Genomic DNA, 20,147 nt, shown 5'->3' with positions numbered 1-20,147 from the left:
CCACAGGGCTTTTATTTTGTTTGACACTTCCTGTTTGTGTTTCCAGGGTTCTCCAGGAAAAAACACCTCAATTAGGACAGAAGACACAAGGAGACATACACACAGGTACACACAAACACACACACACACACACAGGTACACACACACATGTTTCATATTTGTAGCTTTTATCAAAATGGCGTCTCTGATGACAACTGACTTTGGCTCGTTGCCATAGTAACATGACATCATGTCTGGTGTAGCAGCAGACAGAAACTGATCCATCAGTGAAAGACGACTGTAGAGTCAGTACCTGTCTCACACTGCGTGCTGTCTCACTTGCTGTCTGTCTCTCTGTAGGAGTGTGGTGGATGGTGTCACAGCGCCCTCCAGCTCCCACAGCCAGGTAATACATCACAGAGACGCACTGCTGCAAACTGCAACCAATGTCCATATTATAGCCCATAATATACAGCCTGTCTTGCTGTCACCTGTCTGTCTGTCTGACCAACCTGTCTCCCCTAAGAGAGGTGTAGCTGGTGCAGGAGGGGTGGAGAGGATGAGGAGGGAGGCTCAGCTCGCTGCTCTGAGGTACGACGAGGAGAGACAGAAGAATCGATCTCTGCAGAGAGACACCAGCTACACAAAGGTACCGCCAGTACAACCCGTCACACTCCAGAACCACCCGTCACACTCCAGAACCACCCGTCACACTCCAGTACAACCCGTCACACTCCAGAACCACCCGTCACACGCCAGAACCACCCGTCACACTCCAGAACCACCCGTCACACGCCAGAACCACCCGTCACACGCCAAAACCACCCGTCACACGCCAGAACCACCCGTCACACGCCAGAACCACCCGTCACACGCCACATTGTTTCCAAAAGACAGAATCCATTATCGGGGTCATTAAAGCTGCAGTCTGGAGTTTTGCGAACAAAGTGGATTTAGTCAGTACTTTAGAATGAAACAGCTCCCAGGTCAGTCCTTCTTCCTCGCTGCCTTCTAAGCCCCTCCCACAGAGGAGCCTGGCTTGTAACCACGGTAACGGAGGACGCAAGATAACAAAGATGGCACCTTCAAATAACAACAACATAAACCCTGATTGTTCTATTTCTGATCAATACAACTACATTACAGTGACGAGTGCCCCATTGTAGATATCCAGAGTAACAATCAATATTCCTCACACTGATGTAGACGAGTTACCAGGTGATCATTCATGTGATCATCATCACCATGCTGCCTTTCTCAAGCATGAGTAACGTTATTTCTGTAAACCAGGTCAACCACTTCAGAGCGTCCTGAACACAAACTAATGTTATTATAACTGCCTTCTCACTTAAAGACACTTTTGCTGACCAGCAGCCATAAACACAAAGCTAAACACCAGAGTTAGCATACAAGCTAACAAGCTACGTAGCTCAACTGCAACATCGTACGGTGATATGAGCTATTGTGAGTATTACTGTAACTGCCGCCATCTTAGCCTAGGGGTTAAAACATAGAATGAAGCATATATGAAGCATTCTTACCTGTCCAGCAGAAAAGTCCTGACAGATCCTGCAGCTCATCCACCTCTGAAATGACGCTGTGATATTTATCCTTGTTTTCTCTCTGGCTCGGTCCAATTCTTAATTTTTTATCTGCTTTTCTTCTTCAGTCTTCTTATTTCTTCTCTTTGACAGGCAATGGTGGGGCATGTTTCTGCTCTGTTGTTGTTGTCTGTTCTCCACCACTGTTTACAGTTTGAGTTTGAACATATCTGACAGCAAGCACTGCACCTGTGCGGGGGAGGGAGGGGGGGTGCCAGCAGCTTATGCTCGAGAGTGATTGACACTTCTCAGACACGCCCCTTGGCTCTGATTGGTTGTGTTGAGGCGGAAGCGGTGGATTCTGACAAATCAAATTATAGCAACTAGGTGGAGCCACAGATAGCTGACCTGTATCTTATTCTACTTTCAGATCATAATGACAATTTTAGCAAATATAAGAAAAAATAGTTACAGACTTCAACTTTAGTGTCTCCTGAATGTTCATACAGTCACTCTGTTGTGTTTTTCAGCACAAAGCAGCTCAGAGTCCAACAAAGTCGAGTCCAGACAGTGAGGTGAGACTCTACACACACATCACACAGGTTTACCTCCATCGTCTACTCACTCACGGTACAACAAACACCATCCAGTCAGCAGCTAGAATCGGATTTGATCATTTCCTGTTCCAACCGCTTCATCATCGTCCTGTCTGTTTACATGTTGTTCTGTCACTCCATCTTCACTAAACCTGGTCCAGGATCAGTGGTTCCATGTATCAAAAGTCCTGGATAAAAAAAAAGGAAAACATCTGATGATTATTTTCATTGTTGATTGATCTGTTATTTCCTTGATTAATTGATTACATCTACATTTAGGGCATTTATCAGACGCCTTTGTCCAAAGCGACTTGCAATAATTATTTCACACACTGATGGTGGCGGCTGTCATGCATCAGGAGCAGTTTGGGGTTCAGTGTGTTGCTAGGATGCTTTGACATGCAGCCAGGGCGAGCCGAGATTCAAACCAGCGACCTTCTAGATTACTAGACGACCTGCTCTACCTCTTGAACTACAGCCGCCACTGCTGATTAGTAGTTTGGTCTTTGAAATGTGATAGAATGGTGAAAAGTGTCGATCTGCGTTTTGTCTGGAAGGTTTTCAGGTTACTGTCACGGAGGACAGAAACACAAAACATTTAACAAGTTGACATCAGAGAACTTTGACTCAAACTGATTATGATTATCAATATAATTGGTGATTAACTTAATGGTTTGAAAATAGTTAATTTATGGACTCATCATTTTAGCTGTCCGTGTAGAAACTGGTTAATTTATAATAAACATCAGTTTCAGTTAGTTTCAGTTTGTGTTTAGCCCCGCCTCTTCACCCTGTAGGCCACACCCCTCCACTGCCACACCTGTTCGCCTAACCTCGTGTGTGTCTTTGTTAATGTGTGTGTCCCTGTCTGGTGTGTGTGTTCAGAACATCTACCCCTCCAGGCGCTCCACCCACACAGATGACTCCGCCCTCTTTATGGTAAGAGTTTGGCCACGCCCCCCCCCCCCCCCCAAAATTCTACTAACTGAACTGGACCTAAAAAAAGTCTTTATTGAACCAAAACCACCTGACTCAGGTTTATGTGTCATCACCACCGAAGAAGATGGGAACACACACTCTGTAAATTGCACTTCCTGTGGCTGTTTCACATTAAAAGCCTGTGGATTTATAGTCTCAGCTCAGTCTTAAACATGATGCTGTTTGTGACTGAGGTTTTCTTGTTTAACCTGAAGTTGTGACGTGTTGCTCAGAATAATCAGTGAGAGATTATTGATGCTGATAGTTGGTTTAATCAGAGGTTACGAGGTCAGAGGTCACAGTAACACAAACTGCTTCATCTATGGTGATGTTACACTAATCTGATTGATCAGTATATAATCTAACCTACGGACATCTCTGACACACACTAGTCCTGTTTCCTTGAAGCATTAGAAAAGTTATGAAACAGCTACATTTGAAAAAAACGTCTCAACAAAGATTGTTTGCTCTCTCGAGGTGTTTTTTTCTTTTGTGAATCAGAGTTCATGTTCGAAATGTTTGATTGAATCAGATTTACTGAATAAACTCTGACTTAGCGAACCTGCAACTCACATGACTTGTCAGCTGTTTCCTGTCTGCATCGTCATCAGTGCAACATGATGCTTGCAGACATGCAAGAACAATCACAACTTGCCCTTTAGACCATTTTGTCTCCTGGTTTGTTCTCCTCGAGCTTCTGTTTACTTCCATCCCACGCGTCACGTAGCCACGCGTCACGTAGCCTCGCGTCACGTAGCCTCGCGTCACGTAGCCACGCGTCACGTAGCCTCGCGTCACGTAGCCACGCGTCACGTAGCCTCGCGTCACGTAGCCTCGCGTCACGTAGCCACGCGTCACGTAGCCACGCGTCACGTAGCCTCGCGTCACGTAGCCACGCGTCACGTAGCCACGCGTCACGTAGCCTCGCGTCACGTAGCCACGCGTCACGTAGCCTCGCGTCACGTAGCCACGCGTCACGTAGCCTCGCGTCACGTAGCCTCGCGTCACGTAGCCTCGCGTCACGTAGCCACGCGTCACGTAGCCACGCGTCACGTAGCCTCGCGTCACGTAGCCTACACCGCATCGTCCTCTGACAAAATTATGTAGCCAAGTACAAAACGCACCAGATTCACTTTATTATGTTTAATTTTTTTGCGAGCTTTCAAAAGTAAAAAAAACAGCATGAACACACCTGTCCATCTCCCTGTCACCATCACCTCTCCCTCCCTCACACTCTAACTGTTGGTTCTGTTAAATATCATGTCTGTTGTGCTGGTTTTACTGGTCTGACTGGTTTCAGATCAGTGTGGCTTCAGTGGTTTGTGTTAATCTAGCTGGTGTTCAGATAACATCAGGTGTGATGTGAAACATCAGGCAGCTGCTGAGTGAGAAGAACAGTTCATCTTCATTATCCCCACATACAGTCTCAAGACAGAAGCCTGTCTGTCTGTCTGCAGTCACATGGAGGTGTTTCTAATATTTTAACAGTGTAACTTCAGATAACAACGGATTCTGCTTTCTGCATTAACTCTTCCTCTGTTTCTTCTCTTCGTCTGTCAATTCTTCCTTTTTATTCTTTTACACTTTGTTTTTATATTTTTATGTTTTTATATTTGCATTTTTCACCTTCTCTTCAGTTTTTCTTCCTTTGTTGCCTCAATCAACCGCTCTCTCTCTGACCTGTCTGTCTCTCTCTCTGACCTGTCTGTCTCTCTCTCTGACCTGTCTGTCTCTCTCTCTCTCTCTCTCTCTGACCTGTCTGTCTCTCTCTCTGACCTGTCTGTCTCTCTCTCTCTCTCCTCTCTCTGACCTGTCTGTCTCTCTCTCTGACCTGTCTGTCTCTCTCTCTCTCTCTCTCTGACCTGTCTCTCTCTCTCTGACCTGTCTCTCTCTCTCTCTCTGACCTGTCTGTCTCTCTGACCTGTCTCTCTCTCTCTCTGACCTGTCTGTCTCTCTCTCTGACCTGTCTGTCTCTCTCTCTCTGACCTGTCTCTCTCTCTCACCTGTCTGTCTCTCTCTCTCTGACCTGTCTGTCTCTCTCTCTCTGACCTGTCTGTCTCTCTCTCTCTGACCTGTCTCTCTCTCTCACCTGTCTCTCACTCTCTGACCTGTCTGTCTCTCTCTCTGACCTGTCTGTCTCTCTCTCTGACCTGTCTGTCTCTCTCTCTCTCTCTCTGACCTGTCTGTCTCTCTCTCTCTGATCTGTCTCTCTCTGACCTGTCACTCTCTCTCTCTCACCTGTCTCTCTCTCTCTGACCTGTCTCTCTCTCTCTCTCTCTGACCTGTCTGTCTCTCTCTCTCTCTCTGACCTGTCTGTCTCTTTCTCTGACCTGTCTCTCTCTCTCTGACCTGTCTCTCTCTCTCTCTCTGACCTGTCTGTCTCTCTCTCTCTGACCTGTCTCTCTCTCTCTCTGACCTGTCTGTCTCTCTCTCTGACCTGTCTGTCTCTCTCTCTCTGACCTGTCTCTCTCTCTCACCTGTCCTGTCTCTCTCTCTCTGACCTGTCTGTCTCTCTCTCTCTGACCTGTCTGTCTCTCTCTCTCTGACCTGTCTCTCTCTCTCACCTGTCTCTCACTCTCTGACCTGTCTGTCTCTCTCTCTGACCTGTCTGTCTCTCTCTCTGACCTGTCTGTCTCTCTCTCTCTCTCTCTGACCTGTCCTGTCTCTCTCTCTCTGATCTGTCTCTCTCTGACCTGTCACTCTCTCTCTCTCACCTGTCTCTCTCTCTCTGACCTGTCTCTCTCTCTCTCTCTCTGACCTGTCTGTCTCTCTCTCTCTCTGACCTGTCTGTCTTTCTCTCTCTCTGACCTGTCTGTCTCTTTCTCTGACCTGTCTCTCTCTCTCTGACCTGTCTCTCTCTCTCTCACCTGTCTCTCTCTCTCTGACCTGTCTCTCTCTCTCTCTGACCTGTCTGTCTCTCTCTCTCTCACCTGTCTCTCTCTCTCTGACCTGTCTCTCTCTCTCTCTGACCTGTCTCTCTCTCTCTCTCTCTCTCTCTCTCTGACCTGTCTCTCTCTCTCTCTCTCTCTCTCTGACCTGTCTCTCTCTCTCTCTCTCTCTCTCTGACCTGTCTCTCTCTCTCTCTGACCTGTCTCTCTCTGACCTGTCTGTCTCTCTCTCTGACCTGTCTGTCTCTCTGACCTGTCTGTGTCTCAGTGTGCTGTGCTGGTCTTTGAGACAGACTTTGACACAAACACTATAAAGAGACGTCCTGGTTCTCACAGACAGGTGACTCACCGGACTCTTCTGATTCAGGATCAGCTGAAGATCGTCACTGTTGTCTCATTTTGCTGAGTACTGATCTGAGATCAGTTAACATGAGTTCAGACAATGCTTCTGGATGTGTTTAATGTGGATCAGTGACATCATGGCTGATCTCTGATCTGATTGGATCGCTGCATCCCTGATTTTCAAAGTAACAATGGCAGCTGACAGAGTAGGTTCTGATACTGTGAGGACAGAAACGGGTCAGTGATCCAATCATCCTTCAGTCTATCACAATCATTCAACTTCAGCAGACTCTGGATCAGCTCAGATAAACTCACAGATATCTGCAGACAACAGTGACGTTCACATCTGAATCACTTTCCTCTCTCACAGTTCACTTTGTGTTTTTAACTTCAGCCTTCATCTTTTATTTCTGGACCTTTTCTACTGTTTTCTCCTCTTCTTCCTCCTATTCTTCTTTGTCTGCTTCTTCTTCTTCTTTGTCTGCTTCTTCTTCTTCTTCGTTTGCTTCTGCTTCTTCTTCTTCTTCGTCTGCTTCTGCTTCTTCTTCTGCTTCTTCTTCTTCTTCTTCTTGTCCTCTTCCTCTTCCTCCTGTCTGTCAGTCTGTGACTGGATTGTTTGTAGATGGCTGTCGCTCTCTCGCTTCTGACAGCTCCACCTCCTGTCTGCTGCAGGTACTGCAACCTGCATGCTGCCACCTGTCTGTCTGTCTGCCTGTCTATCTGTCTGTCATGTTCACTGAAGGTGTCAGGAGTCAGAATAAGCTCCTGAACATTCAGTCAGCTGAAACAAACGCTCAGTGAGATTTAAAACATATACATGTGATCAGAGTTTAATCTGCAGGAACAAATATGAAGCGATCAATGTGAATAAAACCTGTGGGAGCTGAGGGATGTATGGTGTGTCAGGTGTGTGTTTTGTCCAGGTGTGTGTTCAGGTGTGTAACTGTCTTGTGTCTCTCTGCAGGGGGAGGACAGAGCTGCTCTGTCTCCTACAGGTAAGCCTTCACAGACTGGACTCTGCCTTCACGTTCACTTATTTATTTCCTGACTGACTTTGACTGATTCTGTTTTTTCTTCCAGCCAATCAGTCGCCTTCTTACCCCAGCTCAGGGGGCGTGGCCTCCTGTCGGACAGCCAGCCTGAGACCAGAGAGCTTCCTGTTTCGTCTTGGTCAGAAGGAAGAGAAGAGGAAAGGTGAGACTGGAGTGGTCATTTTTCTCTCCTGCCTACCTGTAACATCCCGGGATGAGGTCATCATGTTCACCTGTAAGCTCTCTGACCAACAGAATGTCCTCTGTGTCCTCCAGGTGATGCTGCCGCTCCTCAGAACCAGGATGAGGCTTCTGCTGCTCCTCCTCTGGTTGGAGAAGATGCTGAGCTGGTGGAGCAGCTCCGAAAGGTTCGTATTTCCACGTGCTGTCACACCTTTCACACCTGTGTCTTGACAGGTTTACAGTTATTTACAACCTTTATCAAGCTAATATCTTCTAGCATGCACCCCAACATCCAAAAAAGCTTTTAACCTGTCTGTCTCTCCCCATCTGCCTGTCTGTCCAGAACATCGAGGCTCGTCTGAAGGTGTCTCTGCCCAGCGACCTGGGAGCCGCCCTGACAGACGGGGTGGTGCTCTGTCACCTTGCCAATCACGTGAGACCACGATCCGTCCCCAGCATCCACGTCCCCTCCCCCGCTGTGGTGAGTACACGTCGTCGCCGTCGTCATCGTCATCATCGTCATCATCGTCATTGTAACTCTGCTCCTCTTTGTCCCGCAGCCCAAACTCACCATGGCCAAATGTCGACGGAACGTTGAGAACTTCCTGGAGGCGTGTCGCAGGATTGGAGTCCCACAGGTAACACACACACACACACACACACACCTCAGGACTGATTAAAGGTGATACCTCACCTGCGATAGCTGACATTCGAATCAGATCTATGTGCTACTGAATGTAAGCAGATGTTTGATATCAGGCTGATGTCGGTCACTGACCTGAGATCTGAGGTTCAGTCACTGACCTGAGATCTGAGGTTCAATCACTGACCTGAGATCTGAGGTTCAGTCACTGACCTGAGATCTGAGGTTCAGTCACTGACCTGAGATCTGTGTAGTGTGAATGTGTCTGAACCACTAACAGCTTTTCTTTCTTCTCTTTCATCATCTCTCCGTTCATTAATCCTCTTCTGTCACTCTGTTGTCTTCTGACTTTTATCCCTCGTCACCTTCATCCCACCTGACTCCAACGCTCAGGACCGTCTCTGCTCGGTGGGGGAGGTCCTGGAGGGGGACGGAGGCGGGGTTTATGGCACGGTGGGCATGTTGCTTTCCATGGCTCCGCCTCCGATTATCAGCCCCTCCCGTCGGGTCCAGCTTGCAGGCTTCGCCCTCTTCTATCTGTCCGTCATGTCGGTGCTGTGTGCCATCTACGTACACCTGGCCCCACGTGTCTGAACCCCACCTGAGCACAAAATGTCCAACACAGCACATACAAGGACGAGACAAACGTGTCAACAGACATCTGAAAATTTATTTAAATATCCTCCACAAAAACTGCTCAGTGCAGCAGAATAAGTCAGTGATAAAAGTACGATTCACAGCACAACATTTTAAAGTAATAACTCAGTATTTTGTGTTTGGACTTGTTTAGCACAAAGTTCACTTTGTTCTGTAAGTCATGCGTATACTTCCTGCTTCCTGCCTGAATCCATGTCGTGGCACAGACGTCCTCTGAAGTGAACATCACCAGACCACCAGAGGAGTCGGACGTTAGAGAGCAGAGGGACGTAATAAGAGTTTGAATATTGAGATAACGGAGCACTTTCAGACCCTCTTGGGGATCCAGAGGCATTCATAGACCAGATGGGACTTGTAATCCTGGGTCTGCGCTGATCAGGTTTCTGAACCACCTGAACTGCAGCTGTTGTTTTCAGAGACCCTCCTGATGTCTGAGCATCAACCCCCCATCAGTCCAACCTGAAGTCTGTGACTCTGAGACCACGAGGCAACTGGACCAGTTCAGTTGAATTTTACCGGATCAGAATTGTTTTTGCTCTTAATTAATCCAGATCCGTTTTCTTTCGGAGTAAAAATGTTCTGCTGTCAGTGTTGGTGACTGTTTTCTATTGATGATGATGATGATCATTTAAAATGAAATCACTCGAGCCTTTAACGTCCTGAAATCCCTTCTGGACTGCAGAGGTTTGGACTCGGACCGTCAGACTTGGACCTGGGATACGATGCTGATGACGTTAGATGTGATGATGTCATCCTGTAACCTTCTTAATTTTGACAACAGGAACTATTTGAATCAATCAATCCAACAGCAGCCAATCAGGTTTCAGATTAGGACATAATGGTGTGTTTGTTAGTCAAGACCAGCAGACAGATCATATGGATGGACTCTAACCACAAAGGTTACGACCCGGGACTTGTTAGCCCAGACTTTCGACGTGTTGGTTCAACCTGCTTATACATTTGGACTTGGTCTTAACTTAGACCTGTTGATCTTCTGTTGGGACTATTTGATTGCAAGTTATGCACCTGTTGGTCCTGACCTTAGAACTTGTTGGTCCTGACCTTAGAACTTGTTGGTCCTGACTTTAGCACTTGTTGGTCCTGACTTTAGCACTTGTTGGTCCTGACTTTGGGACTTGTTGGTCCTGACTTTTGGACTTGTTGGTCCTGACTTTGTTGGTCCTGACTTTGGGACTTGTTGGTCCTGACTTTGTTGGTCCTGACTTTAGCACTTGTTGGTCCTGACTTTGGGTCTTGTTGGTCCTGACTTTGGGACTTGTTGGTCCTGACTTTAGCACTTGTTGGTCCTGACTTTGGGTCTTGTTGGTCCTGACTTTAGCACTTGTTGGTCCTGACTTTGGGTCTTGTTGGTCCTGACTTTAGCACTTGTTGGTCCTGACTTTGTTGGTCCTGACTTTGGGACTTGTTGGTCCTGACTTTAGCACTTGTTGGTCCTGACTTTGTTGGTCCTGACTTTGGGTCTTGTTGGTCCTGACTTTGGGTCTTGTTGGTCCTGACTTTGGGACTTGTTGGTCCTGACTTTGGGTCTTGTTGGTCCTGACTTTGGGACTTGTTGGTCCTGACTTTGGGACTTGTTGGTCCTGACTTTAGCACTTGTTGGTCCTGACTTTGGGTCTTGTTGGTCCTGACTTTAGCACTTGTTGGTCCTGACTTTGTTGGTCCTGACTTTGGGACTTGTTGGTCCTGACTTTGGGACTTGTTGGTCCTGACTTTGGCACTTGTTGGTCCTGACTTTGGCACTTGTTGGTCCTGACTTTGGGTCTTGTTGGTCCTGACTTTGGGTCTTGCTGGTCCTGACTTTGGGTCTTGTTGGTCCTGACTTTGGGTCTTGTTGGTCCTGACTTTGGGTCTTGTTGGTCCTGACTTTGGGTCTTGTTGGGTCTTGTTGGTCCTGACTTTGGGTCTTGTTGGTCCTGACTTTGGGTCTTGTTGGTCCTGACTTTAGCACTTATTGGTCTTGACTTTGGGTCTTGTTGGTCCTGACTTTGGGTCTTGTTGGTCCTGACTTTGGGTCTTGTTGGTCCTGACTTTGGGACTTGTTGGTCCTGACTTTGGGTCTTGTTGGTTCTGACTTTTTGACTGTCCACCTCTGCTGTACGTCTCATCTCCTGAGGGTCACAGATTCTTTGATGCCACGGAGGATCATGTGATCCTTCGGGTGAAGTGAAAACTTGACAATCCCATTGGATGTTGACCCTGAAGCTTGTTTCCTGTTGGTTGAAGCCCCGCCCCCTGTGCCTTAAGATTGGCTGTCTGTCTGAGTGTGTTTTTTACTGTTTGTACTGTGTGTCAGGTGGTCCAGACCGTGTTGGTGCTGTGTGATACTGACAGTGATCATACAGCTTTAATGTCCCAGCAGGAACCGATCCAATCATGTCTCTGTTGTCTGCGGTTCTGATTTTGTTTCCACTGTTCTCCGCTCGCCATGATGATGAGTAACTGGACCTGGTTTGTGTTCTGTTACGGAGGAGTTTGTAGAGAGAGAACACAACTAGGGCGTCTGTTGGACTCGATCCAGTTTGTAAAATGCAGTGGAAACATGAGGAGAACCTGTTGAAGGTTCTGCAGTAGAACCCTCCAGCTGTGAAGTGGCGAACTTCCTTTGATGACACATGTTTTTTATAGAGAAGAAGAGTGAGGATGATGAAGGTGAAGACGAGTGTGTGGTGCCTCAACATGAATAAACAAAGTGAAGCAGCTGGACTCTGTGTGTCTGTCAGAACCTCCCTCAGTGATTCTGTGGGTTTCTCACCTGTTCTTCTCCTCCATCGCTTCATGTTTCTCTTTTCAGTTGATGTTGCTGCTCCTCATTTCTCCTGTGTTGCCATGGTTACAATTATTTTCTCCTTTGGTTTGATTTTCCATCCGTTGACCCGCATTTCTGTTGTTTTCTTTTGTCCCGCTGTGTTTCTTCTGTGGTTTCTGTCTCTGTAGAGTCAGTTGTGTCTTCCTCTGCACATCCTGGAGGAGCGAGGGCTCCCCCAGGTGGCCGGGACCGTCGGCGCCCTGCTCAACCTGGCCCCGCCCAGACACCCCATCACCACGACGACAACCACACCTGGACCCTCCGTCAACATCTAGTCCACACGACCACACCGCACACGCTCAGTCTGCCTCCTGTGTCGCTCCGACAGACGACCTTTAGATAAAACCTGAAACAGTTTGGATCTGAAGGAGACGAAGACTGAGGATGAAACGGTTTCAGCAGGTTTCAGCTCACACCAAACTAAAGCGACAGGCCTCTGAGTTCAGGACGAGTCCACAGACTCAGGACCATCATAGATCTCATAGTTTGGTCTGCCGCCACCTTTATGGGTCCAGTTGGTTTGTAAATTAATCTCTGGCTCTCTGAGGATGTTAGAACTGATTTTTACCTACTTTTTTTTTTTGTTCTGACTTTGATCGGCTGAACTGTCAGTTTTAACACTGACATTATCAACCTTTAATTTATTTATAGATCCACTAAACACAAGGTCCTGACATGTTTAGACACAAAGCATGAAAGTTAAAAAAAACGAGTGAAGACCTGATGCAGTTGGTTTGGAAATGAAGCAAATGTAGTAACATGCTAATGTAACTACATTGTTGATTAATTTTTATTAAATTGATAAAGTTGGTTTTAAACATCACGCTGCTTGCTGCTAACATAAGCATACAGCAGGCTTTTTTTAAATGACACTAATGTAGCATGCTGCTAACGTTGACCCTTTACTGGGGTAGTTGCTATGGAGATGATGTAAGCATAGCTTGCAGCTAATATTTGCTAATATTATGAATAGCAAATAGATAAAGCTAGCTCTGCTAGCTGTAACCATTAACACTTGGTTTGGGGCTGAAGCAAATATAGGTTGATGCTAAGATTAGCTAGCATTTATAGCATTTTATTTAAGTTAATTTAATTAACTGCTTATATTCGCATGAGTCTAGATTGGAGTGCAGGCTAAGCTAAGACAGCTAGCTGTAAGCATGAGTTAACATGATTCAGGATGGAGCTGAAGCTAATGTAGCATAGTGCTATTTTAGTAAACACTTATATAGTTGTTTTGAGGTAGCTTAATGCAACCTACTGCTAATATTAGCAAACATTATGAAGCTAGTTTGTATGTAGATGAAACCAACTCAAATAGTTTCACACATTATTTAAGGTTACTGTGGGCTTAAAGCCAATATTACAAAAATCTAAATTACAACAACAGTACAAAAGGATATGAAATGTTAAGTAATAGATATGAAATCGCTCACGAATATTAGCAAACATGAACTAAATTGGTTCAGTTAAATTTAAATCTCATGTCTAGTTGCTAATAATTAGCTGAAATATTTGGTGCTTTAGAGATTTAATGACAGCTGTAATGTTACACATGCTAACATTATTCTACTTGGTTCCGACATGTAGCTAATGTAATGCTAGTTGGTTTTGAGATTAAATTGGCGCGGCAAGTTGCTAACGATAATGGATTCATAAGGTTGGCTAAAATCAGCACTAAGTTTGGAGGTTAGGCTAACGTAGCTAGCTATGATGATAAACATTAGCTAACACTACATTAATATGTTTTGAGTTAAAGCTAACATGGCTAACATTAGCCAACATGTAGCTGTTATCATGTGATTCTTCAGGTCTTCGTGTCTCCGTCAGATCCAAACGTTAAAACTGACAGTTAAATTAAATTAGCATCTTTTTTTCATCCTTACTGTGGTCTGATTGGACGTCAGTCTGAGTGTCACCGATGGACGTCACCTGGTGAAGACAAAGGACTGCTGAACCCTGAATTCTGACTCGGAGGATGTTTATGGTCTTCAGTCTCACAGCCAACAGGCGGACGTCGTCTCTTCTCTTTAGTTTTTATTTGCACCCTGTCGTTAATTAATATTATTCTGGTGTTTTTATTCTTCCTGACAGTCTGAGCTGTCTCCTGATGTGATTGGAGGACGATCAGGTTGTCTCTCCACCCTCTCCTCCTCGGGTTTCTGTTGCATTCTGGGACATTTTGATGATGACATGAATCCTGATCTGACACTAAAACACTGTGTGAGCTGTTGTGCTGTCACACTTTCAGTTTTTATCTTTATCAAATGTATTTGTACAAATATATTCTGTAAATATATACATATAAATATATATATGAGGCTGAAACGTGTGTGTTGCCATGACGACATTCAGACAGACGCAGTCTGTAGTCTGAGGTCGAAGGACGAGTTTCTAGTTTGAGAATGTAAAAATACACATCGCAGTGGGCGGAGCTCCGAGTCGGTGTTTAAAGGAGCAGTTCTCCCAAAACATAAAACGCGTGTCATCGCCTGCTCCTGTAACTGCAGCTCCCTCTATTACATGTTGCGTTCAGTGACACTTCTCATGCTCACAAATCTCTGAATGCTGGTTTAAGAAACACAATCATGTTCCTCTAAGTTCTGCTCCCACATCAGGTCGTTAGGAGCCGATTTGTGCTGACAAACATTTTCTATGTTCAGAGGTCAATAATCTGATCAGTTACAGTGAGCTGACACAATACATCCCATAATATCCTGTTGTGTGGAGGTTAACACTGAGCTGATTCAACTGACGGGAGAGAACTGTAACTAAAGTTTAACGACACAACACGTTTTAATGAGTGCTTGTGTTGCATTCACTTGCTGTGGGACATGAGGGAGCATCAAACCTTCAGTTTCTTCCTGTTTCCCCTGAACGCAGCATCACAACTCCAGTGTCTAAAACATTCTTCTTCGAAATTTGACTCCCAGGCTGGGAAGCTCCACCAATCAGAGGCTGAACACTGGCCCCGCCCTCTGCAGGTGTTTCAGATCATCAGTGGGTTCAGCGCTTTTTAATGAGCCGCCTGTGAGGCCGGCAGTCCTCCCGGGGCCCGGCAGTCCTCCCGGGGCCGGCAGGCCCCCCGGGGCCCGGCAGTCCTCCCGGGGCCCGGCAGGCCCCCCGGGGCCCGGCAGTCCTCCCGGGGCCCGGCAGTCCTCCCAGCTGCAGTGATTGACAGTAGTGCTGACAGGTGCCCTGCCGGTGTTGAACACATCTGGTTTCATGTTTGTACAGATGTTTGTTTTTCTTCTTCATGTGTTTCTCCTGCTGCGGTGACGGGTCATGTGACGGTTCCATGTGCGAGTGTCACGTGGTTTTAAAGGACATTCCACCGTTTCTTCATGGAGGACGAACAGACTCTCACAGTTTTTAAGTTTTACATTTTTTCACTTCGTTTTATTGTTTTTGCTGAAAACTGTATAAAAGATTTGAACACAGCTGTAAGAAAAGTTGAGTTAAGTTTAAGTGCATTAAATAAATATTTTAATTTGACTCTTTTCACTGATGTTACTGTTTCTGTTGTCTCATAAACAGATAAGAAGCTGCACGGCTCAGTGAGAGTGTAGCGAGCAGCAGTTAGCGAGCAGCAGTTAGCGGCTCACCCACATTACAGCTTTAAAACCTCACATGCTATTAACTTTGTGTTTCTCATTCAGGTACATTTACTCCATTACTGTACTGGTATCTATATTTGGAGTACTTGTACTTTCCTTGAGTATTTTTTATTGTATTAAACATTTTACTCCATTACATTTATCTGACAGTTTTAATTACTGGTCATTTTGCAGATTGAGACCAACAATATAAATTATACACAATACATAAATAATGTTATTTTGTTGATAAGTCTGTTATGTAAATATAAAAACATTACAATGATCCATAATCTATATTTACCAGCAGCAACAACAAAGTGATGAACAATTATAAAACTATCATTTATGATTCTGATTCAACAGAATGAACACTTTTACTTTTAGAACTTCAAGTTCATTTATTTACACACACACCCAAACCAATAATGTGCAGAAATAAAACGTGTTGAGACTCAAAACTCACAAACACGACCTTTAAACTATTAAACTAAAAGACCTTAAATCATTAGTTACAGGTCATAACGACAAACACACGTCAGTTTCAAACTAAATTAGAAATATTTTGACATGCGTTCATTAAATAAACATTAAACATCTTTGAATGATAAGAAGTTAATTTAATATCTGCAAATTAAAAGCTTTTCTACAGTTTAAAGTTCTTCACGAAAAAACACGTAAAGCAAAATAGAGAAAATATTCTAAAGATAATAATGTGACAGGAGGAACATATTGTTAAAATAAACATAGAAATAATAAAACTGCGTGTAACAAAGTTATTATTGTGCGTTTGTCTTCATAAAATATTCGTCCAAAGTTAAAAATTAAATATAATTAAACTCATAATAACTGACCGGCTCCATTTTGTTCAGGCGGGTCCGCGGGCACCCTGTTTACGATAATTTCCCAGCATGCCTTTCTCACTTCCTTTTCCTCCATTTTTCTCCTCACAGTGAAGGTAAGAGAACCAACATGTCCGACTAAATGTTTTAATATTGCCGTTAATCCGCGTTATTTCTGCCTGATAATCACGGTCACTTTACGGTCAGTGTGTCTTCTGTTCGTCGGTGTGTTTGTGTCGGTGATGGAGTCTGTGATGGCCGAGATTGAGTTTGGATGAAGCTAACAGCGGCTAACAGAGCGGATATAGTCCGAGTTGCAGAGCTGAATGCTGGGGCAGATTCAGTCTGATGTCCCGGTGTGTGTCGAGGCTGAGCCGTGACAACATGGCGGTCTCACAGTCCGGTCTGCTCGTGGTGATATTCTCCCGGGTTCACTGGTGACGGTGTGCCGGTAACAGCGCGCACAGCTAGCGTTAGCATGTTAGCATCAGACTGACTGTCTCATGGGTGAAATGTTTGTTTACGGTCGTTTGAATTAGAAGGTGTTACAGATTAAACTGTGACCTGTGAATGAAGTGTCTGTAGGTTGGATCGTCAGTGTAAGACGTTAGCCCCCCTCCTGGTAACATTGGGTCACAATGCATCGTAACGGGTACAGCTAGCTGAAGCTAGCTGCAGCTAAGTCACTGAGCAGCCCTCAGCGTTTATTACAGGACTGTTGGACCTGACTGCTCCTGACAGACTGGATAACTGAGTTCTGTGTGACATGTTCATGTTTGTTTGTTCCTGTACAAACTGTATGATGAGTCCTGCTGCAGACACACTGTCCCCGTGCACATCAGGTACATGAGCCTCACCTCAGGGCTTCCTCAGGCTCCACCGTGTAAACATGTGATGGAGCATGAAAACAGCTCATTATGAAGCGGTCTGGTGTCCGGCAGCTGAAAGGATTCCTGTAACGTCTGACTGCAAACATTCACATGACATGATCTGTAGTGTTAATGTGTATCTGTCTGTGCAGGTGGACTCACCTGGAGAAGACTGACGATGCCTGGAAGGTAAGAACACTCCTGAACACAGTTGTGCTGACTCAGGTCAGACTCTTCTTCTCTCTGAGCAGAAATGTGGTCCACAAGTGTCAGAACAGAAGCTTCAAGCTGCACAGGATCGATCTCAGGTGTCGTTCTGTTCTGCAGCGTCACCTGTAGATTACAGCTCAGTCAGTGAGCTGCGTCTCTGACACCTCGTCACCTCTGCTGTGAGGCAGGATGCAGGTTCAGCTCATGGAGACACTTCAGCTCTGTGTCGGCCAAAGAAGGACTGACGTATGTTTGTGCACTTTACATACAGGTGTATGTTCACGCAGGAAGCTGGACCAGGTGCACTTAGACTTGTGTGGACCATGTTTCTGCTCTGAGCTGCAGAAAGCAGAGAAGAAGAAATGCTGCCTGTTTAAATTCAATATATTAACTGTGTGTGTGTGTGTGTGTGTGTGCAGACTGTGGAGTAAGGCCATCTTCACCGGCTATAAGCGCGGTCTGAGGAACCAGCGTGAACACACTGCTCTGCTGAAGCTGGAGGGATGTTACACCAGAGACGAGGTGGACTTCTACCTGGGCAAACGCTGCGCCTACGTCTACAAGGCTAAGAAGTAAGAACCAGCAGGGGTCAGAGGTCGGATGTGTGAGGAGCGAACACCTGCCCAGTGTTTGTGATCACAGAGGGTCTTTATGACGGCACGCTTGTTTTAACACGGTGACATGTCGGTCAGAGATGCTCGACAGCAGCAGTTGGAGTTCCATCAGTTCTACAGAGAACAACTCAGCTGAGACGTTGGACATTAAAATACTAATTAACATGTTAAAATCATGAATGAAGTCTGGTTTGCATTCAGACTGCAGTTCATATCGATCATACAGTCTGTTTTCGATGAAAGTTATGTATAATACTCCATCATTGAGCTGTATGTCTCCACCCGTCTGGGCTGTCCTGTAATATGAATGCATGTCTCCTCTCGTGTGCAGGAACACGGTGACGCCGGGCGGTAAACCCAACAAGACCCGAGTGATCTGGGGAAAGGTGACCAGGGCGCACGGCAGCAGCGGGATGGTCCGGGCCAAGTTCAGCAGCAACCTGCCGGCCAAAGCCATCGGACACAGAGTCAGAGTGGTGAGTTCAGGGACCCCAGGATGTCTGAGGGGTGGTGTGTTCAGGGACACCATGTATCATTGTATTTGTATACAGGGTTCGTGTGGATGCTTGAAATCCTTGAAAGTAAATTTCAAAATTGTGTTTAAGGTCTGAGAAGTGCTTGGATTTTAGTTTAAGTGCTTGAAAAGTGCTTGACATTATAACTGTCTTGACTGGATAGTTTGCTTATTACAAGGTGAAATAAAATCAGTGTGTGTATCGTCACACATGCAGCTGGTAGCACTAGAGAAGGACGGCTGAGGAGCTGAACAGCTTATACAAATTTGTCATAAAAGAAAATGACAGGGTGCTCTCAGGTCTTTCTGTCGGTGTAAGTGTGCCTGAAGAACGCCAAGTGGCTTCCCTTTTTTTGCATAAAACTTGTATCAGCTTTTATTAACTTAAATTTCTAAAGTTTTTGCTATTATGAAACATAATTTTAGATGTTTACAGCATAAATACAATGTACATAATTGTGATTAAAAAGTGAAAAAAAAATCATGAGTGTATATATTCCTGTAGAAATGTATTTTACCCCAGCAATAAGGTGCTGGAAAAATTTGAAAATTACCCCCAAAAGTGCTTGAATTTGACCTTGAAAAATGTGTATGAACCCTGTGTATAAGATGATGTCACCTCATGTGCTCAGAATGATCTCTGGTGTTGAACAGTTTGTCTCCTGCTTTAAAAAGGTCGTGTGGACAGACGGTGTTTACCATCAGAGGAGAACATCTGTGTTTAGTGAAGTCTGTGTTTAGTGTCGAGTCGACGAGCAGCTTTAGAACAAACTGAAGCTCCGAAACATGAAATATAAATCCATTTTAAACCTGACATATTGTGTGGCAGATATATGGAAGAAGACGGCGTTCAGGCCGATCACTGGGTGGATGTTTGGATTGTAAACAAAAAAGGTAGAAATGTGTTAAAAGAAGAAAAGTGAGAGAGGGGCGGGGATGTGACATGTGATGAGCTGATTGGTCGGGTGACTCTATGGCTGTGTCCCAGTCCAGGTGCTGCATCCTTCGAAGGAGCATTTGACGCCCAATTACGTCACGCGAAGGCTCCTTTCAATGCTCCTTTTCCCTGTTTTTGGAGGACGCACCGCTGCGATCCTTCGTAGCCTCACATATCCCAAGATTGTTGTGTCCTCATGTGTCCTCTCTGTCCGTCTCTTCCAGATGCTGTATCCCTCTCGAGTGTGAAGAGGAAACATCTGCAGCGTCTCATGTTCTTGTTTGTACAGAAACAATAAACTGATCAGGTCCAAAGCTGCTGCTGCACCGACTCTTCTCTTTATTAGCCTGTTGATTGCTGAGACATCATTACAAACGATCTGAACTGTCCCTTTAATTTCACTGAAGGTGTTTAACTTCAAGTTCACTGCCTCAACTCGAAGCAAAGCATGCTGGGAGAGTGATGGTGCAGGTTGTACATGTACTCAGTTACATTTAAGAGTCATATCGTACTCTTTAAATCTGTAGCTACTCTTGATTAATGCTGCGTCAGCACAAAGTGACTCATTGTAAGGATATATTTGAATGTTCTGGTGAAGAGACCCGGCGGGTCCAGAACAGTGTCTGATGTCTCCCTCTGCTGGGGAGTGAGGTGCGACTCTTTATTGGAGTTTAGTTGTTATATTTTATATTAATGTATCTAATTATAATCTATTTCTAACAGCTTCCTCTCAGCTGAGATGAACAGAACCAGAATCAGAACCACATTTATTACCAAGAAGGATTTTACACCAATGAGGGCTTTGATGAAGGCGGCACACACTGAAGACCAACATGCAGTGACTATAATACAAACAGCCCGTTGCTATGGAAACAAACGACATGTTTGATATCTGAGCGG

At 45.3% G+C, this 20,147-nt stretch overlaps 2 protein-coding genes across 2 annotated transcripts; both read left to right on the top strand.

Moving 5' to 3' along the window:
• Window positions 1–24: 24 nt before the first annotated feature.
• Window positions 25–11,562, top strand: LOC115566434 (leucine-rich repeat and calponin homology domain-containing protein 3-like). The gene is made up of 13 exons (XM_030392319.1): window positions 25–105; window positions 340–385; window positions 506–628; window positions 2,051–2,095; window positions 3,002–3,055; window positions 6,251–6,322; window positions 6,925–6,996; window positions 7,289–7,319; window positions 7,405–7,518; window positions 7,632–7,723; window positions 7,882–8,019; window positions 8,099–8,176; window positions 8,575–11,562. Exons 3-13 carry the CDS (start codon window positions 539–541, stop codon window positions 8,773–8,775), a joined length of 987 nt encoding a protein of 328 aa, XP_030248179.1. The 5' UTR covers window positions 25–105; window positions 340–385; window positions 506–538; the 3' UTR covers window positions 8,776–11,562.
• Window positions 11,563–16,105: 4,543 nt separating this feature from the next.
• On the top strand, window positions 16,106–19,564 carry rpl35a (ribosomal protein L35a). The gene is made up of 5 exons (XM_030392084.1): window positions 16,106–16,219; window positions 17,125–17,161; window positions 17,602–17,754; window positions 18,128–18,272; window positions 19,472–19,564. Exons 2-5 carry the CDS (start codon window positions 17,151–17,153, stop codon window positions 19,493–19,495), a joined length of 333 nt encoding a protein of 110 aa, XP_030247944.1. The 5' UTR covers window positions 16,106–16,219; window positions 17,125–17,150; the 3' UTR covers window positions 19,496–19,564.
• The last annotated feature ends 583 nt before the right edge of the window (window positions 19,565–20,147 follow it).

The sequence above is a fragment of the Sparus aurata genome, chromosome 2 (genome assembly GCF_900880675.1).
Source record: "Sparus aurata chromosome 2, fSpaAur1.1, whole genome shotgun sequence".
In the NCBI taxonomy this organism is placed as follows: Eukaryota; Metazoa; Chordata; class Actinopteri; order Spariformes; family Sparidae; genus Sparus; species Sparus aurata.
The sequence above is the reverse complement of the archived record's forward strand: the minus strand, read 5'-3'. Positions and strand labels throughout refer to the sequence as shown.